At 41.0% G+C, this 27,198-nt stretch overlaps 1 protein-coding gene across 1 annotated transcript in view; it reads right to left on the minus strand.

Annotated features, from left to right (window-relative positions):
* The window catches only part of LOC126426974 (DEAD-box helicase Dbp80-like), a 147,379-nt gene that overhangs the window by 104,900 nt on the left and 15,281 nt on the right, over positions 1-27,198 (minus strand). Inside the window, exon 2 of the mRNA XM_050089131.1 lies at positions 25,098-25,354. Within this exon, the coding sequence (XP_049945088.1) occupies positions 25,098-25,354 (257 nt within the window). The remainder of the gene's footprint in view (positions 1-25,097; positions 25,355-27,198) is intronic.

The following is a 27,198-nucleotide window of genomic DNA, read 5'->3' on the forward strand; positions in this document are numbered from 1 at the left end:
AAAGCCATTTTGAAGGCTACGCATAGTGCCGCCAGCTATCTGAGCTTCGTGAAACTATAGGGGCTGACACGGGAATATTGCACCATGTTCCATAGCAAATTCTGCATTTTTTCAACAGATATTGGCCAAGAAAAATAAATGTGTTGCATTACTTATTGAATGCCCCTGGTACATTAGGAAAAAAGATACACTGGAAGTAGACGGATTTAATGCAGATTGGCAACAGCAACAAAAGCATTTCTGAAAAAGTGTAATTTCTCAACATCTAATGTCAATTTTTAAGTATTAGGAAGTCTTTTCTGAAGGTATCTGTCTGTAATATCACCTTACGCAGAAGTGAAATGTGTGGGATAAACAGTTCATACAATACGAGAACAGAAGCTTGTGAAATGTGCTGTTCTAGCCAATTAGACGGTCAGACTGAATAATACCGTAACTGAAAAGGTACTGAACTGAATACTGGAGAAAAAAGTGTTATGACAGAACTTGACTAATGAAGTGACCTGTTGGTAGGACACACCCTGATGCATTGAGGAAATTAAGAAATTGATAATGTGGTAATAGAAGGAGGCATGCAGGGAAGGGGTAAAAAATGTAGAGGGATATCAAAACAGTCAGGAGGTCCAAGTGGACATACCTTGCAGTAGTTATGCAGAGAAGCCGCACAAGCACAAACTGAGGAAAAATGAGCGGCAAATTCTGTTACTTTTTCTAAATTAACTATCTTCACATTTGCCTGGTCCAATTTAGGAAAATGTAAATCTGCACACCCGAACGGGATTTAAACCACCACCACCCAGTACGTGAGTCCAGCATCTCGCTGCTGCACCACCTCACTCTGTATTTGAAAAGGAAACTGAGCTGTGTCCAAAATGTTTGTAGCAACCCGTAGCTTCAAGGAAAGTGGACATACATTATCTGTTCAGAAGTATCTGGACACCCCTATGTAACGTGGAATTCACCACCGCGAGTATGAAAGGAGGCAGTAGAGAAGCAATAACAGCTGAATGTGACGCTCGGTAGAGCTCAGCAGCTTCGAAAGTGGACTAGTCACTGGACGTCACCCGAGCAAGAAATACACCAGGGAAATATCAACTATTCTAAAGCGCCCAAGTCAACAGTTTGTGTCGTGTCTGAGAAGTAGATATACAAAGGAAGAACCACATGCAACCAGTGGAGGAATCGCTAGAGTTCCAAAGTTCTATCAGTAGTCTACCTAACAGAATGACTGTGTTGTTGCTGTGGTCTTCAGTCCAGAGACTGGTTTGATGCAGCTCTCCATGCCACTCTATCCTGTGCAAGCTTCTTCATCTCCCAGTACCTACTGCAACCTACATCCTTCTGAATCTGCTTAGTGTATTCATCTCTTTGTCTCCCTCTACGATTTTTACACTCCACGCTGCCCTCCAATACTAAATAGGTGATCCCTTGATGCCTCAGAACATGTCCAACCAACCGGTCCCTTCTTGTCAAGTTATGCCACAAATGTCTCTTCTCCCCAATTCTATTCAATACCTCCTCATTAGTTACGTGATCTACCCATCTAATCTTCAGCATTCTTCCGTAGCACCACATTTCGAAAGCTTCTATTCTCTTCCTGTCCAAACTATTTATCGTCCACGTTTCACTTCCATACATGGCTACACTCCATACTAATACTTTCAGAAATGACTTCCTGACACTTAAATCTATACTCGATGTTAATAAATTCCTCTTCTTCAGAAACGCTTCCCTTGCCATTGCCAGTCTACATTTTATATCCTCTCTACTTCGACCATCATCAGTTATTTTGCTCCCCAATTAGCAAAACTCCTTTACTACTTTAAGTGTCTCATTTCCTAATCTAATTCCCTCAGCATCACCCAACTTAATTCAACTACATTCCATTAACCTCGTTTTGCTTTTGTTGATGTTCATCTTATATCCTCCTTTCAAGACACTGTCCATTCCGTACAACTGCTCTTCCAAGTCCTTTGCTGTTTCTGACAGAATTACAACGTCATCGGCGAACCTCGAAGTTATTTCTTCTCCGTGGATTTTAATACCTACTCCAAATTTTTCTTTTGTTTCCTTTACTGCTTGCTCAGTATACAGATTGAATAACATTGGGGAGAGGCTACAACCCTGTCTCACTCCCTTCCCAACCACTGCTTCCCTTTCATGCCCCTCGACTCTTGTAACTGCCATCTGGTTTCTGTGTGTAGGAGTTAAAAGTAATGGGGTGCAACTGTCATAAACCACACATTTCTGTACTGCTAAGTGACACTACTGAACAATTGATGATGAAAAGAACAATTGAGTGATAAATTGTGGTATACCCTGTGTCAATCTGATGTAAGGGTCTGAGTGTGACAAATGCCTGGGGAACATTACTGTACGATGTAAACTATTACTTAGCATAAGGTTTAGTGGGAAGTTATGAGATACAGAACCAAGTATCACTTGGAGGACACCAGACTCTGTTCACACAGTTGTGCTGCTGCCAAGAAGTGAGCAACCACAATGACAAAAGGCAAACACCAGTCGAGAGGTCAGCCGGAGACACTGTCACGGGACTGCACAGCTGAGCAATGCGGTTTTAGGGAGTGACCATTCACACCACACAATCCAAGCCAAACAGTCGATGCAGCTGGGTCCTGTGGATACCCTACAGATGGTACATCTGCACCTATTTCTGCACAGATACTCCGCAAACCACACTGAAGTGCCTGGCAGGGTTCATCAAACCACCCTCGCAATAATTCTGTATTATTACACTCTCGAATAGTGCCACAGAAAAAAAAACACCTAATATTTCTGTGCCAGCTCCGATTTCCTTTATTTTATAATGATGACTGTTTCTCACTATGTAGGTCTGAGTCAACAAAATATTTTAGCATTTGGAGGAATTGAAATTTTGTGAGGCGATTCTCCCGTAACTAACGCCTTTGTCCAGCCCAAATCCTGTATCATATCAGTGACACTATCTCCCCTATTTTGCGATGATACAAAACGTGCTGCTCTTCGTTCTCGGTGTACTGTGTTAATCCAATCTGGTAAGGATCCCAGACTGTGCAGCAGTACTCCAAAAGAGGACGGACAAGTGAAGTGTAGGCAGTCGCTTTAGTAGATCTGTTACATTTTTTAAGTGTTCTGGCAATAAAACACAAGTCTTTGGTTTGCCTTCCCCACATTTTTCTGTGCATGCTTTCCAATTTAAATTCTTCGTAATTGTAATTCCTAGGTATTTAGTAAAATTTATGGCCTTAAAATTGCGTAACCCAAGTTTTAACAGATTCCTCTTAACACTCGTGTGGATGACCCCCACACTTTTCGTTATTTACGGTCAACTGCCAATTTTTGCACCGTTCAGATACCTTTTCTAAATAGTTTTGCAATTTGTTTTGATCTTCTTATTTTATTAGACAGTAAAAGACAGCATCATCTGCAAATAACCTAAGACTGCTTCTGAGATTGTCTCCTAAATCATTTACATAGATAAAAATCACGAATCCAGCCACATAACAGACGCTGTTGCATAAGCATGCAATTTCACTACACGCCGCTTTTGTGGTACAGTATCAAAAGCCTTTTGGAAATCTAGAAATACATAATTTGAAAGCCCTTGCAGAGTGTATACGCAGACAAAGGAAAAAATCCCGGATTTCCCGGCTAAAAATACGTTTTCTCCCAGGTGAAAACACGCGTTTTCCGTTTAAGTGACTATATTTTCCTTTATCAAACCTCTGAATGGTTATGGTTTTATACACGGGGATACACTTTCCCGGCACTTTAGAAAATGAAGCTCAGGGGAAAAAAAGACACCGTTTTGGAAATATCTTTGATGTGCAGCAACATGTACGCTGCGTATTTTCGTATTACGAAAGTATAGATTGGAATTCCACCAAGCACCCCGTGTTACTTTCCGAATCACTAAAATAGAGATGGCGATGCGCTTTTGTAAGCCAGTCATAGCTCATGTCACGTGATCTCGCCAGCCGATGGCAGAGGATATTCAGAGCATAGGACACGTGATGTAGTCAGCCGACAGCAACATCACTGTTGAGTAGCACGAACACACAAAAGGGAAAGTTAATAGTTTAAATTAATATACATAGTGTTGCTACAATAAAAGCAAAGCTTTCACACATAATATTGGTCTCTAAGGTTAAAAAGCTGCAAGAGAAGCTAAGCTTTCGCAAATAATGTTTATCTTTTCTCCGCGTGTTACACTTAAAGATATCACACAAATGTGCCAGTAAAATTTTTAGTGATGTCTGATCTTCGGGGTTCGAAATTCTTCTGCATGGCTCGTAGTCAAAGAGTTGATTATGAGAGTCAAACGCTCTGTGATTTAATAAATTCATGGTACATACTCGCGCACTGTTCATCTTGCGTGAAAGTATATTTACTTTGAAAGTAACGCTTTTCAAACCACCATTCGCAATATTTTACCGCGACCTGTTAGAGATAGGTTCGTTTCTACAGCTGCCAGAGAGCGCAGGTAACAGGCGACACCGCGCTTGCGCAGCTATCATGACGTAGGAAGCCCGTATGTACGTACTTGTAAAACATTAAAAGATCTTACATTATGTCAATAGAAACAAGACATCAGAGGATACTCCAAGAGCATCGGAATTTCGTGAACCATACTAAAATGTGCACATTTAAAGTGCATTCTTAAAGTGCACGTTCGTATGTCCAGATTCCCAATGCAGTAGACCTCGATCTGATATCAAGCTTTTCAGTGTGGTTTTCCGGACGTCAATTTTCTTGGAGCACCAGTACTGTATCATATCATGTTTGGTTCTTTATTATGGCAAAATGCCATATGTGCTAGAAGTTGAATACGTGCACTTGAAATGCACTGAACAGTTGAAACTAGCCAGTACTGTGGAATTAAACATTTCGTTTCAAATACATTGACCGCCTCTGCGGAAAAAGTTCATAAAAGTCAAATTTCTTTAGCAAAACAGACAAAAATAACTTCATTGTTCCGCAAGGTGATTGATGCTTGACTATCAGAAAAGTGGAAATAAATTAAAATCTGAAACTAATGAAAATTTTAGCCTTCCGTAATTATGTGAATGCATTTTAATTCACTTGATAGCTCCCGGCCACAGATATCAGTTTTGTTTTCATTTGACGTGATAGTAAACGAGGGGGAAACAGCAAAATCAGTAATTGTAAACACGGGTCACGTGGAGACACCCACTATAACTCAGACTGCTCTGCGCATCAGCCTCGGATCTACGATATTTGCGAACCGGGTCAATACTAAGAGAATCGAATTTTCAAAAATATGTTCAGCTTGTAGCGCATATCTTTCTGAAAAGTCTGAAACAAAACATATGTGTTCGAGGAGATGTTAAGACATATTATTTGGTCTTAAGTGAGCCAAAGTGCACGCATGTTCATAAAGCATTCATCTACCGCACGTCACTGTATTTCGCTCTGTGGAATTTAAACTTGTATGTTTTGGAATGGATGCCATCAAACTATATTCAGGACACTGGAAATTGAAATGCCTGTGGTGCCTCTCCTGCTCCCACTCGGCCGGTTTGACAGCCAGCTCCTCTTTAAAACATATCTCGCAATTAATAGCGGATGGGATTACTTGTAATCAGGAGAACAATAACTCTTCAGAAAATTTGCACTCTTTATTGCCTATTAACTTCTGTGTGATATAAAATTACATATAGGATACATAAAACCAATAAAGACATAAGCAAGGAAGTACACATTTGTTCAATCCTTAGCTCCTAGCACTTTTTCCTCTCTGATCTTGCTACAGCTTTACATGGAGTGCTTTCCTTTCTGCGAAAGAATCTATTACCTCATCAAAGTTCGTCAAACGGTTTGCTACATGAAAAATCGAAATGTCGTTGTCTAATACTGAAAAAAAGCTGTTAACATAAATAATACCCAAGACTGGTGTTGTTTCTCAATCTGATTATGTCTATTTTGTCACTGTCTGCTAGATAAAACAAAACAGGCCTTTCTAATAGTGCAGCACTTATGTAACACACACCAAATAAACGAGACAAATTTGGCACATATGGCCATTTTTATAACAAGACAGAATATAATTCACGAAGTACCAATACCAAATGCCTATTAGGCCTACTACAAGCAAAAAGCTTTTTGTTAGGAAATAGTTTCACATTTCATTCATACACACCGGCTTCTCAAGCACGAGATCGAAAAGTAGTATTACGAAAATTTTATATAAATTTTGAATCGTTTTGTTCTTCCATAATTTGTGTGGTGTCCCCGTTTCTTCTCCTTCCTAGTTCTAACAAACAAGCTTGTCATCACTAACTCTGTAGCTATTCCTGCCATTGTCCAAATTTCTTCGCCGATTAACTTAACTATCCCTGCCAGAATCACAGGTGATTATTTTCCGGTTAGGCCCTGCTACGTGTTCGTACAACACATTTCCCGCGTTACTTCCAAAATAGAACTTAAGCGGCTGCTAGCCGGGGACTGTACAACTGGTCCTTACTAGTATAGCGATCTGGCCAAAAATTTTCTGTCAAAATTTCACTTTCTTGGATAAAAATGGCTCTGAGCACTATGGGACTTAACATCTATGGTCATCAGTCCCCTAGAACTTAGAACTACTTAAACCTTACTAACCTAAGGACAGCACACAACACCCAGTCATCACGAGACAGAGAAAATCCCTGACCCCGCCGGGAATCGAACCCGGGAACCCGGGCGTGGGAAGCGAGAACGCTTTCTTGGATACACCGAGAAGATGATACGTAATCTTTCTCATCCGTTACTCCTGTCAGTAGTTTATTTCCACTCTGGTAGTCTGAATCTATAGATTTCGCTAGTAATTATAACAACGCTATCATTCGCAAACCCTATCAACCACATAATCAGACAACGATTCGCATTCATCCGTTCGGCTTCACTCCGCTCAGCTCGTATAGCCCCGTCTCCTTTTGTCTACGGGAAGTTTATTTCTAGATGCGACGAGGATTCTCCTGACAGAGACATCACGTATTCAAAAATCAACTTATCATTCAGAAATCAACTTAAAGTGTGTTCAAAAATGTTTAAAAACCAACAGGGCAGCGTTTCAAAATCATATGAATAATCGACAGACAAACGTGCGCTGGATGCTAGGCGCTTTGTGAAACAAGTTCTTTTCCTCAAGAATATGAATTTGGTGCCCCCTTTTCCCGGTAGCACTTAGCTGCTTGCTGCGACTGCTTGCACAGCCAACAGGTGTAGCCACAAGCGGGAGAATCTACGAACTCCAACGGGGCCCGACTGCGCATGCGCACGAGCCCGCTCGTAACTCTAAAACGAATCGAATGTAAACAGTAGTGACTTCACGCTCATCGGAGCAATTTGTTGTTATGTAGAACTGCATAGTCTTCCTAAAGTTACTGACACATTTTGCTGTTGGCACACGCTTGCATAAGCACTGTGTGTCGTCGTTGTATATGGCGCATTTCCTTTCCAATTTGTTATTTTCGTTTTTTCCCTCGTTTATGTTTTATTGTTGAAGTATTATTTTGCAGTAGCGGGATACAGTAACATCCTTTATTAGAGTATCGGTCTTTACCAGTCAAAATTACAAAAGATTTAACTGAAAACTAAAACAATGATAAAATCCCGGAATTCAAAAAAATTCCCGAGTTTTGCCCTGTTTTCTACCGGATGAAAAAATTCCCGGGTTTTTCCCGGATCTCCCGGTTGTCCCGGGTAGTATATAACCTGCCTTGTCAAAACAGCTTGTTGTGTTTCACAAGAATGTTGTTTTCTAAAATTCGTGTTGACTGTGTGCCAATAGACCGTTTTCTTCCAGGTAATTCATAATGTTTGAACACAATATATGTTCCAAAACCTTGCACTGTGCAATTTTCAACTATTTGGGTATGAATATTTCTCCGAGCAAGTGGTTGTATATGGTTGTTAAGTATGGAGCTATTCCATCAGCATACTCTGAAAGGAACTAAGTTGGTATAAAGTGTACATCAAAAGACTTTTTTTTATTACACGAGTCAAGTTGCTAAACTACTTCACGGATATTTACTTCTACACTACTTGTGTTGGCAGCTGTTCTTGATTAGATATCTGCAATATTTATTTCGTCTTCTTTGCTGAAGGAATTTTGAAAGGCTGCATTTAGTAACTCTGCTTTCATGGTACTGTCGTCGATAGTATTTCAATAGCTATCACGCAGAGAAGCATTGACTGTGTCTTGCCGCTAGCATACTTTACATATGACCACGATCTCCTTGGATTTTCTGCCAGGTTTACAAAGTTTCGTTCGGGAAACTGTTATAAGACTTTCTGTAAAAGATCGCCAATATTTGAGATTTTGCGTTCGTTTTAAATTTGGCACGCTTTTTTTTTTTGTTGGTCTGCAACAGTGTACATTACAGCAGCAGTGAAAGTCGCAAAGTAGGTGTGATTGGAATGATTTTCCCAGTTTGAGCTCTGCCTATTAGGTTTTGGTGATGGTAAAATGAGTGCATGTTTTCCACAGGCAGTTTACAAATTACTGCAGCACCAGTTTGAAATCTGGTATTTTTTATAACAACACAATGAAGCACCTGACCAGAAAGTGATAACCATTGCACCAGTTGAAAAATCAGCTATTTTCCCACGCTTCAGGCAGAATAGAAACAAATTCAGCTTTCACAGAGAGTAAGAACTTTGTAGACAGCCTCCCACAAAATGCTGGCCGGAAATGGAGATTTTACATGCCAATAGTTACATGGCTGATTACCTTGAGCCAGAGCCAAAACAATGTCTGAAAACTTTTGGACACAGTGTACTGTAACATATTAGAATGGATTGAAAAATGCAGCACCTATTCTTTGCAAAATCAACGTCTTTTTTTTGTTTGTTTTTTTTTTGCAAAATTATAGGCAGAAATTACAAGGCACGTAGCATAGAAACTGAACTGAAAATAACTCTAATCACACATTGGGCAATGAACTTCAACACAGACGAAAAATGCGACTTTTTTTCCCAATCATTATAGTGCCAAGTACAGACACAGTATAGAGGCAACTTGACATAAGCGTAAATAAACTAGAATTTTTAGCACCCGAGGGGGAGCAGCAGCACAGGGAAGCAAGCCCTGTCTCCTTCAGGGCTGCAGCCTACACCTGTATCCTGCAAAAGTAGAACTGACACACTGTCACAGGGATTGCCAATCCATTCTTGGGTTGTTAGGATCCCAATCGAAATGCATGACGGACCAGAATTAGTCACGTCATTCTTTTCAAAATAAGAATAGAAAGTAATGAGCAACACACAACACAAAGCATTCAGGAAAGTCTAATGCACAATTGCTGGTTGATGTTGGCAGAGTATTGGTGACGAAGCAGTTCAGGTTCGACATCTAGCAGTATTCGACATAATCACTATTCAAAACATCCGACTAATTTGCCAACGTTTAAAGTGTCCACATTACACCAACATTTGAACTTAAGCTAGCAAACATAAGTATTTCTTTGTTATAAAATACTAGGTCCCACAGCTGAGTACTATGTTGCATTGCACAGTATGTATCTTATAAACAGACCACTCAACAACCCACAATTGGGATGGCACTAGAGAATCAATTCATTGATGTGTTATTGTGTTTGTGCACTTTTTTTATTTTGCAAACGGGTTCTACGGTACATTATCTTTCCACACCGGCTTTGCCAAATGTTATATAACACCAGTAACTGAAAATTAATTCAATTTTTGATATTGATATGCCAAAAATAAAGCTATTTCAAACTCTCTTTGATAAAATAGTTTCTCGGGATACAATTTGCTATTAAATAACACCTTTTAGGTAATTTTGGCATTTCGCATTTTGAGGCAGAATTCACGTCTCTCTTGCATTTATTGCAAAATCCGAATTTTCCTGTCCCTACACATTAGTGTTGGGACATCTGTCTTTTCCATAAAAATTACAGAGAATGTAAAAGGAAGTTCCAAATTTTTACCAATGTGCAAGCAATGAAAATTAGAAGCCGGCACATGTGCGGGAACAAACAACTAAAAGTTACATGCTGCAAGAGAAAATGCAGTTCCCATAAACAAGGCATTTGGCACAATAGATTTTTAACAACTGTTGTTCTGCAATCAAGATGCAGAGACAATTTCATCAGCAATACAATAGAGCACTTCCAAATGCTAAAGTTCACACGCGGCATCGGCAGTTCGAATTTACAGGATGTTTGTGCAAAAGAGAAAGCAGTAGCCAGCCATGCATATCACAGCACAAAATGTTGAAAGAATTCCTCTTTCTGCTGAATGTAGTCCACAGAAATTGACATACAAAGCCAGCAGACAGCTACAAGTGCCAAAGACAATGATTTCACACATCCTCAAAATCAAGCCAAAAATGAAACAGTATATAATTCATATTCTAGCAACAAGGCAATTTTCCATGTAAGTGGCAAAGTTAACTAGCACAACACTCAAATGTGAGTACACTTGTAATTCAACATCAGCTTGACTCATCGAAAGATAATGTATCCTGTGCAATGACAGCACAAAAACTGTATGGCCCATTTTTTTCGGCACTGAGCTAAGTGGACATGGCTGAACAATCTTTGATGCCACAGCTCAATACAGGTACTGTCAATTACACATTTCACCAAGATAGGACAACCTCCTTCCCCCCCCTTTCGGACGTCTGCATGTTTTTAAATAGGCATTTTCCAAACTATTGGGTATGACAATGCTGTGTTCTGATCCTAGTCACTTAGCTCTCCAGATCTAAAACCCACGGATTTTTTTTTTTATGAGATCATGTGAAAGACCTTGGGAAAACAGTTTTTTTGCCGAAAAATTCCAGATCTCAAAATGCACAATTCTAATGTCCCCACCTTTGGTGAATCCACTTGCACTTCAAAATGTATTGTGTGAAATCAGCTGTTACTTAAATTCTGTGTGTGACCAAGGGAAGTTTCACAGAATGCCAGAACACTTTTTTTTTTTTTTTAACGTACTCCTTGATTCTTAACAGTGTATCGCCATGCATTGCATTTGTAATCATTATATCCATTTTCAATTTCCCTGTTTTTATGATATATTTCTTTGTAATGTACTGTATTCACTGTACTGCAAACCTATGGTTTTTTCCCTTTTCCTTTGTTTCATGTGGGGTTGCTGAGTGTGTCACATTTCTCATTTGAGGCAGTCCTTTACCATGCTAGACAATGCATCTCTTAATGGGCAGTCACTCATTGCAAGAAGATGGCAATATCTTTGCCACAATATCTTATGCTCTTCATTGTAAAAATGAACGGAAAGAAATCATCACTCCTTGTTGAACTTTTCAATATGATGTACAAAAGTGTTGGCACATTTCATATTACAAAAGTTACAAATCATGCCTTACATTGTATTGTATTGCAATGTAAGTTATTGAAGCTGGTCAATTTTTTGAAGAAATTACTTTACAGAACTGAAAACTGAACTGCCAGAGTTTCAAAGAAACTATGATCCACAGAGTACTATTGGCACAAATTTATTCTACAGAGTGCAGACTGCAACATATATGAACCATTATTAATATTTTCCAATGACAAAGTATATTCATTCCAGGATATTTTCTTTATCAAACCACTTGAAATGAACCTGCAGTTCAGGAGGAAAAAAGCAAAAAACTGATAATAGGTACAAGTGCAATTTATTTTAGTGGTTAACACAAAGAAGGAAAAGCTGTCAAACCACAGGTTGTTTTGAACATTACAGTACTTAATTAGGGGCAGTACTACTATAGGTTGTATGCCTCTGCGTTCCTACAATCTCCGAGTTGATTTATGCAGCCAGTTATAGGGGGACATACAGTATGATGTCAGGCCAGTCAGCACCTTGGCATTTTATACATTGTAAAATCAATTCCACATGGGAAATAATGAGAGTCATAAAAATTGTAGGACTTACAGTGGAATATCAACTAAAATTACTGTTATTTTCTTAGTATTAGCTACAAAGTCTACAAGAGGTGTAGTCTGCCTTCAGAAAACAGTATTAAACCCTTACACAGAGTGTCACATATTTCTACAGGAGGTATTATTGGTCACAAATGTACAGAAACCAACAACTGTTGAGATATAGGACATTTTACTTCTGAGGAACAAAGTTTATTTATAGGTGAGGCAGGCTTCATAACAGATGGCGTAATTGTTTGTTTGTTTGGTTTTAGGGCGCAAAAAACAACTGAGGTCATACGCGCCCAAGTCAAAACTAAAGAACGAAAACAAAGAGAGAAGGGAAACGACTATATGTCATTCACAATGGAAAGAATAGGAGACATCTAAACAAGGCATGCAGAAAAAGGGCTTAAAAACCATACAAAAATGGAGATCCAAAACTAAAAATTAAATGGCCTTCACCATATTGCTTCAGCAGATACAAAGTAAACCTCAGGCAACAGCCTGCGTGTCATTTGCTAAAACAACTGATAAATCAGATGGCAAACCCAAGATGGAACATAAATCAGTAAAAAGAAAAAGGCATGCCAGCACGTAGTGGCGGACAGTTAAAATTCGGGCGCAATGCGTACAAAGTGGTGGGGCAGCACCATTGAGCAAATTACAATGGCTAAAAAAACACAGTGCCCAATATGCAGCCGAGTTAAAATAATCTTCTCCCGGTGGGGGGATCGAGAGTTGGTCATCAAAAGCGCCGGGAGAGGCTTGAGAATCCGAAGCTTATTCCCGTGAAAGGAGGACCACTTACGATGCCAAAGGGACACCACCGCGCGGCAGACGACAACGCAGAGATCATCGGAGGGAATAGAGGTCGTGGGCTGAGGTAAGAGGACTGTGATGGCATAATTAATTACCATAATATGCATGTGAGGGCAGATGAAAGTCCTCGAGTAATCGTGGAGGTGGAGCATCGGGATAACTTCGATATCAATGTATGAGCAGGAATTGTAGGTGACAGACTCTTAGGGCCATATATTTTACCAAACAGATTAACAGATGTTGTATATCACCAATTTCTGCACAATTAATTACCAGCACTGTTAGACAACATCACCGTTGCAGAAAGGCAATACCTAGTTTATGCACAAAGAAGCACCACACCATTTCCTATGGAACATGCAACTATGAGTCAAACGAAAACTAAACACTCAACACATTAGTATGGTGCAGTTAGACTCAAACCTCAACATCTAAAATAAAAGTTTCCTTCCCGCTCCAAACTGTTCTATACAGCCCACATATTGTTTGGTAAAAAGTTACATCATTTTAAGTGTCAGGCTTGGAGGGAGGGGAAGGGGGGGGGGGGAGACGTTGGTAAATTAGTAGTTTTTCTTAAATATTTCAAAAACTATGTGGCTTGGTGCAAATAGTACCCTATAAAAAATAATCTACATTTTTTTAATGTGAACAAAAATGGCCCTATGCATAATCTTGCCAAAGTGAATGGTTCCAGAGTTATGGAGGTTTTGAATAAATATGACATTATCACTAAGGAAACAAATTTCTTTTTATACATGACTGTGTTTTGTAAAAGCAAACTGTGATTTTAGAGGCCATGATACGTTAGTGATAGGTCCTTGTAGGAATGACAACTCCACCACCTTCTCAAGGGGCGCTAGTTTTGAAGGGAAAAGAGGCTTGTGAAAAGAGGATTCTGTTCCTCAAGCCCATAAATAAAAGTTTACAAGTCCTTGCAATTTCTTTTCTGCCTTGCCTCTCTTAGCTCCACGTGCTGCTCTGGTTAGACACTGCGCACACCTGCAAATTCTTCCATTGCTTCACACACCCGAGAACAAGCTGGCATGGAGTTCATCTACATCTACATCCATACTCCGCAAGCCACCTGTGTGGCGGAGGGTACCCTGAGTAACTCTATCGATTCTCCCTTCTATTCCAGTCTCGTATTGTTCGTGGAAAGAAGGATTGTCGATATGCTTCTGTGTGGGCTCTAATCTCTCTGATTTTATCCTCAAGGTCTCTTTGTGAGATATACGTAGGAGGGAGCAATATACTGCTTGACTCTTCGGTGAAGGTATGTTCTCGAATCTTTAACAAAAGCCCGTACCGAGCTAGTGAGCGTCTCTCCTGCAGAGTCTTCCACTGGAGTTTATCTATCATCTCCGTAACGCTTTTGCGATTACTAAATGATCCTGTAATGAAGCATGCTGCTCTCCGTTGGATCTTCTCTATCTCTTCTATCAACCCTATCCGGTACGGATCCCACACTGCTGAGCAGTATTCAAGCAGTGGGCAAACAAGCGTGCTGTAACCTACTTCCTTTGTTTTCGGATTGCATTTCCTTAGGATTCTTCCAACGAATCTCAGTCTGGCATCTGCTTTACCGATGATCAACTTTATATGATAATTCCATTTTAAATCACTCCTAATGTGTACTCCCAGATAATTTATGGAATTAACCGCTTCCAGTTGCTGACCTATTTTGTAGTAAATGATAAAATATCAATTTTTCTATGTATTCGCAGCACATTACACTTGTCTACATTGAGATTCAATTACCATTCCCTGCACCATGCGTCAATTCGCTGCAGATCCTCCTGCATTTCAGTTGCAATAATAGTTGCTGCTGTTATTGATGTGCGTCCGGTCAATCCACCAATGCTGCTCAAGAATCTCATCAAAACCTATTCGATGGTCATGTCACTCCAGACCAAAACTTTTCAGTATGTCAGATGGTGAAACAACCACAATTAATGAACAAATTGTTTTTTGGGCTCACTGAGCTGAAAAGTTCCAGCAAGTCTTGCACATAAACACGTGTAGATTTACCATAGTTTAAGTGACCACATCCGCAGAAAATGGGAGCATTTGATGGACACAGTGAAGGTGAAGGAGAAAGTCCCCACTCCTCTCAGCTCTAACAAACATTCAAATAAGCTCAATCATTTCTATGAAGTGAATACACCGTTTTCGTGTCTGTCCTGATTCTTTTGAACATTGAAGATGGTTTTCCAAAATTTGTACAGAGCTCTTCACTGTACATGACTATGTAATCTTATCACAAGATGCATTACCACGCTTGAAAGTTGGATAGACAGAACTGAGCTCATCAGGATTGCCAGAAGTGTCTCCAAGTGAAATTCCCCGATATCCAGACAAGTTTTCGCATTTTTCCCTGGCCAATTTTGTGATCTCAAGGGTAAGTAAAGACATAAGTTGACAAAAAAAATGTAATGACTTCTGTATTTTTCCCCTATGTGAGTAAAAATCTTAAGTACTAACATCTTTTGTAATGAACTGTTTTTAGACGTAGAAAGGAACCCAAATGTATGCATGTTCCATTAAGACCACTGTTATTTTATTTCAATAAAACAAAACACATCAGGTGGGGTGGGGGGGTGGGGTGGGGTGGGGTGGGGGGGGGGGGGGGGGAGCATTTCCTTGGAGTCACAAGACAGATTTAAAATACCCTACAGAAATAACCTCAGAAAAAAAGTTGGCCTCTTGAAAGAAGTGTATAAGGCAGAGAAGAGTTGTGTAAACCAACCCTATAGGTGACCGCCAATAAAATATTTGTTCTACTATGTTCGTTATTGTCTGTTATTACCCACTGTGTTACGTCTATTATTTTACAAGTATTGTGAGATTTTTTTCCGAGAAATCTATGAGTATATAGCATACAAATTACCAGCGACTGCCACAATTTTCTTCTTCTTCCGATTGTCCGTACTTTCTGAAGTGTCAAATGTACTACAATAAAAAATATCTATACAATGCCACACTGTACAATGTGCTTGCGGTGTGACAGTCACAATTCCTGGAATCCATTACCCACGGCCTCTGATCTCCCAGGGCGCATCTCTGTCCTGGATCCACGGACAAACCCCGAAAATCTACCACATTACGCCACGGGCAGATCGGTGATCCAATGAGCAGGGCCTGACATTAGCTTCAGATCAGCAGATCCGATCCATTAGAGACGCCCGCAGTTTTGGCCACTCGTGTGCCCACTTATTCACACGTCACAGACAGCATGTTGATGAAATGAGGCTGTGGTGATCAATCCATGCAACATGTAACTTGCACAGATACTCTGAGAATCAATACTAATGAGGATAGGCAGCAACTCCCAGTAAAGATGATCGCTGAGCCACAGACAGGCACGTAGAAAAGACGATCACAATCTCACAACTAAATCTTTGGCCACAGCATTTGTCAGAAAATGAGAGCACACACACATTCACAAAATCGCACAGACAAAACTCATGCACACATGACCACCGTCTCCAGCCGCTGCATCTACAATCTCTGATAATTAGATCCAAACACACCACTCCTCATGCCTCCCTGCCTCTCATCGGCAGCTGCTAGCCAAGTGGCAAGAAATGGTGGCATCACTGACTGCAAGCGACAAGAAGTGGTTGGAAGGGGAGAAGCAGTAAGAATGAGGGAGCAGGGAAGCGGCGCATCTTCTCAGCTGCACACAGCAAGCGACGATGCACGACATCTTAGTAGACAAACCATTTCATCTACTGTGACAAATACCAGATTCTTTGAGTGTCCCCCCCCCCCCCACCCCACCCCTTCTTCAAATTTCCCCGTTTTCCCTGACATGTTTGAAATTCCCTGATTTCCACAACTTGTGGCAACCCCGCTCATCTTTATCCACACTAATGAGAGCTTTACTAGTTTTCAAAAATACAGTAATGAGTGCCTCTTCGAGTAAAAAGAGAGAACGACTGACCATGGAATACGCTTTCCCGTTCGTCATTTGTTGAACACTGTTTTTGGCATAGACAGTACTATATAACTCCTCCATACCATTTCCTGCCAATGGCTGATAAAAAGGAAAACCTCCTAGTCGAATGAAGAGTGACTTCAATAGGTGTCATCAGGTGCTCCTGCTGCTACTGCGATTTCATGAGCTTTAATGTACGAAGGCTGATCAAAAGTCACCACTGTTATTCTTTGTCCATTGCTGGTCCCTTTTGTGGCACCTTGAAGAAGAACTGTATAAATTGTTGATGGATTTCAAGGAGCCAAGTTGATGCACGGAAGAGGGACTATAGCGGAAGTATGGAACATTCTCGTTGCATACAGCATTTCCATGCAGCAATTTCCAACCAGGTTTACATTCTTCTGGGCCCTCCAACCAGGTACCACTCAACCAAAACAAATTAAATGTTTGGCCATGTTCATGTGACAGTGGTTTTATTTTCAGGGAAGCCATTTGTGTAGCAACTATTTTGGAACAGCCAGATGTACTAGGGGCTCTGTAAGGTTGCAAATCAAACAGGTCTGTTTTTCAACAGCAAGAGCAGTAACAATTCTTTCAAAGACATCGTCCTCTACCTGAAAAGTGGCTTTAGGTGTTATGCAAGCAGTTCTACCCACGACACGAAATGTGTTATGTCAGGGGCGGGCAGGAATCCTGCACGTGTGCGGTGCACTTGCACGCGTGCAGTTAACAGGTGTTCTGCGTGCACGCAGGGGCAAGCTGGCCACCCGCTTATCTCCCCTCCCTACCATAACTTCTGTCCGCTCCTTCCTCTGCAATGCGCTTTGTTTTCTATCTTGCTTTATTGAATGAAGGAATAAGGTTAGTAGAAATGCTTGAAAGATATCGTGGTTTGAAAGAGTACCTATTACCTACGATACGTTTTATTTAATTATCGTAGGTGGAGTGGAACAAAATTTCTACATACAGACAAACGCAAACAGTTACTTAAAGTTTCATCACTGATATCTGCTCTTAACCGAGACCTACTAATTCAGCAAATGGTTTTCCAGCTCTCGCTATATAAGTGCAATCTCGTAACTTGCACGTACTGCTGGGCTATTATTGTTGTCGTCCTGAAAAATTGAAAACAGTGCTCCATAAAATGTTACATCAGTTACATGAGAGACATGACGAAACGAAGTCGCATATCTCTCGGGACCACAGCAACTACGACAGATTCATCTAGTATCGTCAGATCGCTCTTCTTAACCTCAGTCAATTTCCCCATCCGCTCAGAATCCGACAATAAATTGTACTCGTCCTTGTGAAATTTGTTATAATGGCCTTCGATACTAAACTTCCACTGACCAGCAAGAATACTACCACATACTAAACATTTCGAATTTTCACGTTTTTGCACAAAGAAAAAAATGATTCTCCCATTACTTTTTAAAAGATAGCAAATCTCCACTTCTCCATTTCCTTGTTTCACTCTGCATTTTCCGGTTCTTGAAATACAACGTTCACTAAGTAGTGGTCGCTTCGTATCAACGTCCGCAGCTTAGCCTGGCACTACACTGTCGCAACCTGCCGGCTGTCGCCACTGTCCCAGTGGACGATTGCACGCGAGCAGCACAATGCAGCGCTGTGTGTTCATGAGCCGCGTGCAACGTTTGCCCGCCCCTGTGTTATGTCCATCCACATTGTGGACACTGAAGTCCGCATCACCGAAAACAACTTTGCTTCCACTGTTTGCCGATAGGTGGCGACAACAGTAAGCAGCAGTCGAAAGAAACCGATCGCAGATTTCAGGCACTTAGCTTTGACCTCGGTCAACATTAATCTCATTCAAACACTACTCGATTTGTGTCTACATCAAAGTTGTTCTTGATTGAAAAAGTCTGTTTACGAGCCTAATTCTTGTCATTTGCAGGAGGTGTTACTGTTTTGTTTCAATATGAAGAAAACAGCAGCTGAGTCTCATTGAATGCTCTCAAGTACGTATGGTAAGAACACTATTAGTGAAAGAATGTCGTGAGTGGTTTCAACGCTTCAAGAACAGTGATTTTAACGCCATAGTCTGGCATAGTTGTGGAAAAGAGAATGTTTTCGAAGATGCAGAACTGGAGGCATTGCTAAGTGAAGACTCTCGTCAGACTTAAGAAGAATTGGCACGTTTAGTGGGAGTGTCACAGCAAGCCATTTCAAAACGTCTCAAGGCTATGGGCACGATTCAGAAAGAAGGAACACGGGTCCCGTGTGAGCTGACACCAAGAAACATTTAACGGTGTGTGTGTTTGTGAACAGGTGCCTCAGAGGCAAAAACGGAAGGGATTTTTGCATCGCATTGTGACCGGGGATGAAACATGGCTTCATTAAAATAACCCTAAATGCAAAAAATCATGGGGACATCCCGGCCATGCTTCCACGTTGACGGCCAAAACGAATATTCATGTCTCCGAGACCATGCTCTGCATTTGGTGGGACCAGCTCGGCATCATGTACTATGAGATGTTAAAACCGAGTGAAACAATCACAGGTGCTCATTATCGAATGCCATTAATGCGTTTGAGCAGAGCACTAAAAGAGAAACTGCCACAATACAGCGAGAGACACAATAAAGTGATTTTGCAGCACGAGAACGCTCGACCCCACGTTGCAAAAGAGGTCAAAACGTACTTGGAAACGTTAAAATGGGAAGTCCATCCCCATCCACCGTATTCTCCAGACATTGCTCCCTCTGACTATCAGCTGTTTAGATCAATGGCGCATAGCCTGGCTGGCCAACACTCATAAACTGGTTTGATTCATGGATCGCTTCAGAAGATGAACAATTTTTTCGACATGGGATTCATCCACTGCCCAAAAGATGGGAGAAAGTAGTGGCCAGTGATGGAAAATACTTTGAATGATACTACATGTGTGACAAAATTGTTTCATTAAAGCTTTAAATGTTGGGGAAAAAACGGCGGAAGCAAAGTTATACGCCTTGTATCTGTTCTCAATTGTGCTCCTTGGGAAGTGATTAATCTCTTATCTTTTAAAAATTCCTTGTAAGGTACACAAACACCCAAATTGCACAAAATATTGATCAATCTCTTTGAACCAAATTTTCTGTGCAATGAAATACCCATTACAAGTTGGACAAGGGACAAAAGTGATCTTAGATGTGCAGCACTTATTATGCTGTGACATATTGAAGTTTTTTCCTTTCAGTAATTTGTTTTGTCCTTTGAATTTTTTCCGGTGTTTGACTTTTAGAAGCTGGCTGTATGATTCCAGTTATCAAGACACTGAGCATTTCATGTACCAGTTCAGTGCCTCCCTTACAAATTTCTTCAATCGTTGGAAACAGAATAGTAGTAGCTTTTGGACTTGACCTCATGTTCAATAACAGCTGCTGCAGTTTTGATCACATTCAATTCCTCCAGAGCTTCGTTATCAGAGTTCCGATTTCTATATCAGTTGTCTGATAAAATATTAGTAGTTGCTCCAGAAAAACGAACCACACTTCTTTTCCCCTGGTAAAACTGTAAAATTCATATTATTACCATAGTGCTGGATAAGTTTTCTTTTCAAATGTATGTCAGAATATGGCTCAACTTTGGGACTCAGTTGAAGGAACATATTTTGTAATTCTTTGAAAGCCTACTGACATTCCTCATTTTCCTTCAAATAATCACAGATTTTCAAAAGCATCTTCTCTTTTGGGATCAGCACTTGATCCACCTTTGGTTGTTGCTGCTCTCTTTTCGGGCCATGATGACCCTGGCTTTTGAAATGTCTGGTAACAATGCCAGTGATATCTCCCATCAGAACTGACAAGGTCTATGACCAGAGAGAGCTTCACACTTACCTCATCTCCCAACTTTTTGTGCCTGTTATTTGCTTCCATTTGGATGTTTTCAATCACTTCAAGTTCCTAGACTAAACTTGTACTTTTCTTTAGCTGGATTCCTATACATTCTACATCTACATACATACTCTGCAATCCATCATACGGTGCGTGGCGAAGGGTACCTCATACCACAACTAGCATCTTCTCTCCCTGTTCCACTCCCAAACAGAACGAGGGAGAAATGACTGCCTATGTGTGTCTGTACGAGCCCTAATCTCTCTTATCTTTGTGGTCTTTCCGCGAAATATAAGTTGGCAGCAGTAAAATTGTACTGGAGTCAGCCTCAAATGCTGGTTCTCTAAATTTCCTCAGTAGCAATTCACAAAAAGAACGCCTCCTTTCCGCTAGAGACTCCCACCCGAGTTCCTGAAGCATTTCCGTAACACTCGGGTGATGATCAAACCTACCAGTAAGAAATCTAGCAGCCCGCCTCTGAATTGCTTCTATGTCTTCCCTCAATCCAACCTGATAGGGATCCTAAACGCTCAAGCAGTAATCAAAAAGAGGTCTATGTGTTTCATAAGCCGTCTCCTTTACAGATGAACCACATCTTCCCAAAATTCAACCAATGAACCGAAGACGACTATCCGCCTTCCCCACAACTGTCATTACATGCTTGTCCCACTTCATATCGCTCTGCAATGTTACGCCCCAATATTTAATCGACGTGACTGTGTCAAGCGCTACACTACTAATGGAGTATTCAAACATAACGGGATTCTTTTTCCTATTCATCTGCATTAATTTACATTTATCTATATTTAGAGTTAGCTGCATGTTCGAGAATCCTGCAACAAACCGATGTTAAGGATATTGGTCTGTAATTTTGAGGATCTGTCCTTCTACCCTTCTTACATTTGCAACCACAAAGAAAACATACGGTTTTAAAATCAAATGATTCACATGGAATCTTTTCTGGAGGTTCTTTTTCTTTTCGAGGTGACTTTGGACGTAACCTATAAGTTTGTCGACACTCGCCATGTACTTGAAGCGAGTCATTCTGCAGGAACTTTTCTAACAGCATCTTTACAAATTTCACTGCACTTAATTATTTCGTTCACCGCTCTTCTAGTCAGAGTAATTAGTTCACCACCCACGTCCAGCTTGCTGCTGCGACTGACGGCGTCAGCAGCCCGAGACACCACACGAGCAATGGCCAGCCAGCCGCAGCGACTGTCGCTGCGTCAGCGGTTATACTGTGGAAGGGGCCGAACCCCATTATTAAGCTTGCATGCGTAGCGCGATTGTCTTGGTGTTAGACGATTTGGAAGCTTCACGCGGGACACGTTATCTTTGTGCGAATTCATTTTTAGTGCAGAAATGAGTAGCTCAGACTAAGAAGAACTTCTCCTCGTACTAGCGATACGAAATGGCACCAAGATGTTGGGTGCACGGCATTAATAGCAAGAGAGGAGCTTAGGAGAATACCATCATCTGCATACTGAACTAGAGTCTGACGAAGGTAGGTTCTTCAAATATTTTTGTATGTCGCGAGAATGTTTCGAGGAACCGCACTGCCTGATAAAAACGTAGCACCGAGAAATGCACAACGAACTGGAGAAAGTCAACTGATACAAGGCATAGACTAGCCATTTGTTTGAGGTAAGTTTTACCATTTGTGGCCTCTTTGTGCTTCATACAGAACTCATATAAATTATTCCATTTCAATTTTGCTGTATCATATGAAAGGTTTGGCAGAAAAAAGTGCTATCCCACAATTTAGTTACAAGTGGAGTGATAAATTTACCTGCAATGTTTACGAATACGGCAAACGATAGTAACATCTAGTTCTGTATGTCCTGCTAGAGAGAACTTCCTACTAAATAAATTGTTTTGTTTCATTGTATTCATAAAATTGTCATTGAATTTAAACAAACATATCTTTGTTCGTTAACTTATCTATTCGTTCTATCGGTATAATTTATTTTAATTTTTTCCAGGTACTTGGCTACAGGCGACAGTCACCAGACCATAGCTTTTTCTTTTCAGTTAGGACATTCAACAGTCTCAGAAATTGTGAAAGAAGTGTGCCAGGCAATATGGACTGTTCTACAGCCCAACTATTTACCTACTCCTACAACAGAGATGTGGAAGAAATCTGAAGGAGGATTTCTAGAACTTTGGGTGTTTCCGAACTGCCTTGGAAGCACAGACAGAAAGCGTATCAGGTTAAAACGCCCGAAGGATAGTGGATCCCAGTTGTTCTGTTATAAAAAATTCTTTTCGCTAGTTCTCCTGGCGAACGTTGATCCATACGAACATCACAGTGACTACACTATTTTCGAGAATTCAGCTTGCTAGCAAGAGCACATCGAGGGCAAAAGTATTCTACCTCCAAATCAGGATCGCGTGTATCATACAAAAAGTTGTACTCTCTCACCTCCTCTACAAGTCTTTCTATGTCCATGATGCATGCACTATGAGCTGCAAGACAAAAACTGCCTCACGCCGCTGCTTTCAGTGTGACAGCAGAGCAGTTGAATGCGCCAACAGTGGCAAGCAGCTGCTCCGGCTTGCGGCGAATCTGTAATCTGTGACCACCCGGCAGCGGCCAGTACGTCAAAGCCGCATGCCGCGGCGTTAAAGCCACACACTGTGTGACCGTTGCCATACAATAACAAGCGATTCAACAGTGCAGCCGGCCAGCTGCGGTTCAAGGCCGGACGGCCAAGCCGCATTCTGTATGGCCAGGCCTTAAAACTGTTTAGTTATTTCTGCATAATTTCATTTTTGCAAAAAATCTAAAAATGCAAAAAATTTCTACTTTTACACTCTCCATAACGCTGGAACCGTTCACTTTAGCAAGATTATGCACAGGGCCATTTTTGTCCACAATTTAATGTAGATAACTATTGTATATGGCACTTTTTGCACTAACCATATACTTCTCAAAATATTTAAGAAAAACAGATAAAAACACGCTCGTCCCCTCCCCAAGACCTGACGCTTAAAATGATGTAACTTTCTACCAAACAATATGTGGACTGTATACAACAATTTGGAGTTGGGTGGAAACTTTTACTTTGGATGTTCAGGTTAAGCCGTTTTAGGACTAATTGCACTGCACTACATTGGGGCCATTGAATGGTTCCATTCAAAAGTAGTCACCACACACATTAAGACATTTATCCCACTGGGAGATGAGACAAATTCCTGTTTCGTAGAAAGTGGTCGATCGCTGATGTACCCACAACCACATCTACTCTTGCACTTCCTAGTCCAACGCACATATTTCTTCAGGTCGCCAAACATGTGAAAAATCACACAGTGAAAGATCTACACTGTACAGAGTATGTTGCAGTGTTTCCCAACCAAACTATTGATGCAAAACCTTTATCCAATTGGCAGTGTGGGAGTAGGTGTTATCGTGCAACAGAGTGATTCCATCTGACAGCATTCAATCAGCCTGTGGACAAACTGCAAACCCAACAATGGAAAAATCGTGCATCTCCCCCACCAAAGAAATTCAAAGCTGTTCACACAAGTTCCAGTAAGGTCACGATAACCTCTTTCTCATACCATATGAGCCCTATGCTCAGAGTTTGTCAAAGGTGAAACCACAGTCAACGCACAGTGCTGCAAACACACTGTGCAGAAACTGTGATATGCCATAAAGTCAAAATGTCTGGAATGACGTCTGACAGAATCATCCTGTTGCACAATAACACCTGCCTCCACACTGCCAATCGGACCACGGCTGGGAAGCACTGCAATGTCCTCCATACAGTCCGGATCATTCACAGTGTGATTTTTCACATCTTTGGCTACCTGAAGAAAGACATGTGGGTGTGATGAAGGAAAGCAAAACTGGGTGCACACGTGTGGACCGTCAGCAGGCGGCCACATTCTATAAAACAGGAATCCACATTCTATAAAACAGGAATTGATCGTCTTGTCTCCCAGCTGAATAAATGTCTTAAAGTGTTTGGTGATCACTTTTGTATGAAAACATTCCACGGTCCCATTGTGGCAGGTGTTCCGTTTTCATTTGACTGTCCCTTATACTTCACTACAATGTTTTGTGGGCAATGGACAGGTCGAGGAGTCCAGTAACGTGGCCTCCCCATTCACTGGACCTGAATCCATCGGATTTCTGGCTATGCAGACATTAATAGGCACCGGTGTATCCCAACCCATCAACAGCACGCAAACATTTAAGGAGCATGTGACCAATGCAAATTGAGCTAGCTGTATCTGAAAGTGTGTGACATTGCAAAGAAGGGCTGAAGAAAGTGTCAAAGATTGGTAATCATTTACAGCAGTGCCTACAGTGTCTACTTCTACGTAACAGGCAGATGGAACGTTAGGACATACTGGTCCATATCTCGACAGGTATTGTTGGTATCTGGACGCACCATTGTCCAAAAGTTCTAGTTTTGACCAATACTATTTCTTATTGGAATATGTGACACATATTTTAAACACCCTGTACATATAAGGAGAGAAGGATTCTGACATCAACAGGTAAGAACACAAAAGGCTTACTATCTTCTGACATTTCTCCTTCAACAGTGTTTAATACAGTGTAAATGACAATACTGATAAGAAAAGTAGAACAATCCCTACTTACAGGTGAAGGGCTTCAAAAGATTTGATGGAGAAGAGAGGCGACGACGGATCCTTTCTCTGAATCTCAATGTCATTCTTATTTTCAACGAGCCCCCTCCGTATGATCTTCTGCAGCAAGGAGCGCTCGGCAGGCGTTATCTGCTCGTCTCCCTCGTCGTTAGGAGCATCAGGTGCTGGCGATTTAGAATCGCCGCTCCTCTCTGTGGCAGGGGACACATTATTGGCAGGCGGCTCTTTCTTGATTTCCACACTCTTCAACTGAAACAAAACCAAGCAGACCAGTTGTAATTCCAGCAGATCATTAACGAACACAAGAAGCGACACCAGATTGTCAAGTTTGAAATAAGTTCCATAGGAAATTATGACACTGTACACAGTAATTATTACTCAAATACAACATTTACTTAGTAAATTCTTTAGAATTAAATTTTATTTGCTCTTCTTGTACACAATTGTATTGTGTCATCCCGCAAACTATAAATGCGAGTCCTTTAAATCAGAAGGGGCATTTTATGCACATTCCACCTTGGACTTCATAGTTTATGTGAATCCAAAGTCTAAAACCCTAAGTTAATGGAATAAAAAATAATTTAACAGCCAACTATTGGATCTAATTAATAACAGAACCTGGACATGTAGGAGTCAAATTTACCACAGATTATACTATAGTTTGGGTTACTGAGGCAGGTTGAAGGCTGGTGAAAGGTGAGTGTTTGTGAAGTAACTGTAATGATCCACAAAGAAGACATTCTAATACTTCACTGGATAGGACCAAGTTTGGGTCTCAAGAGGAATTAAAACCAGATGGCATTAATAGCATCTATAAAGAGGTACACCCCCCCCCCCCCCCCCCATGAAACATGGACCTTGCCGTTGGTGGGGAGGCTTGCGTGCCTCAGCGATACAGATAGCCGTACCATAGGTGCAACCACAACGGAGGGGTATCTGTTGAGAGGCCAGACAAACGTGTGGTTCCTGAAGAGGGGCAGCAGCCTTTTCAGCAGGGGCAACAGTCTGGATGATTGACTGACCTGGCCTTGTAACACTAACCAAATCGGCCTTGCTGTGCTGGTACTGCGAACGGCTGAAAGCAAGGGGAAACTACGGGTGTAATTTTTTCCCGAGGGCATGCAGCTTTACTGTATGGTTAAATGATGATGGCGTCCTCTTGGGTAAAGTATTCCGGAGGTAAAATAGTCCCCCATTCGGATCTCCGGGCGGGGACTACTCAAGAGGACGTTGTTATCAGGAGAAAGAAAACTGGCGTTCTACGGAGCGGAGCGTGGAATGTCAGATCCCTTAATCGAGCAGGTATGTTAGAAAATTTAAAAACGGAAATGGATATGTTAAAGATAGATATAGTAGGAATTAGTGAAGTTCGCTGGCAGGAGGAACAAGACTTTTGGTCAGGCGAATACAGGGTTATAAATACAAAATCAAATAGGGGTAATGCAGGAGTAGGTTTAATAATGAATAAAAAAAATAGGAGTGCGGGTAAGCTACTACAAACAACATAGTGAACGCATTATTGCGGCCAAGATAGACACGAAGCCCACGCCTACTACAGTAGTACAAGTTTATATGCCAACTAGCTCTGCAGATGATGAAGGAATTGATGAAACGTATGATGAGATAAAAGAAATTATTCAGGTAGTGAAGGGGGACAAAAATATAATAGTCATGGGTGACTGGAATTCGAGAGTAGGAAAAGGGAGAGAAGGAAACATAGCAGGTGAATATGGATTGGGGGTAAGAAATGAAAGAGGAAGCCGCCTAGTAGAATTTTTCACAGAGCATAACTTAATCATAGCTAACACTTGGTTAAAGAATCACAAGAAAAGGTTGTATACATGGAAGAGTCCTGGAGATACTAGAAGGTATCAGATAGATTATATAATGATAAGACAGATATTTAGGAACCAGGTTTTAAATTGTAAGACATTTTCAGGGGAAGATGAGGACTCTGGCCACAATCTATTGGTTATGAACTGTAGATTAAAACTAAAGAGACTGAACAAAGGTGGGAATTTAAGGAGATGGGACCTGGATAAACTGACGAAACCAGAGGGTGTACAGAGTTTCAGGGAGAGCATACGGGAACA

The sequence above is a fragment of the Schistocerca serialis genome, chromosome 11 (genome assembly GCF_023864345.2).
Source record: "Schistocerca serialis cubense isolate TAMUIC-IGC-003099 chromosome 11, iqSchSeri2.2, whole genome shotgun sequence".
Taxonomy (NCBI): domain Eukaryota; kingdom Metazoa; phylum Arthropoda; class Insecta; order Orthoptera; family Acrididae; genus Schistocerca; species Schistocerca serialis.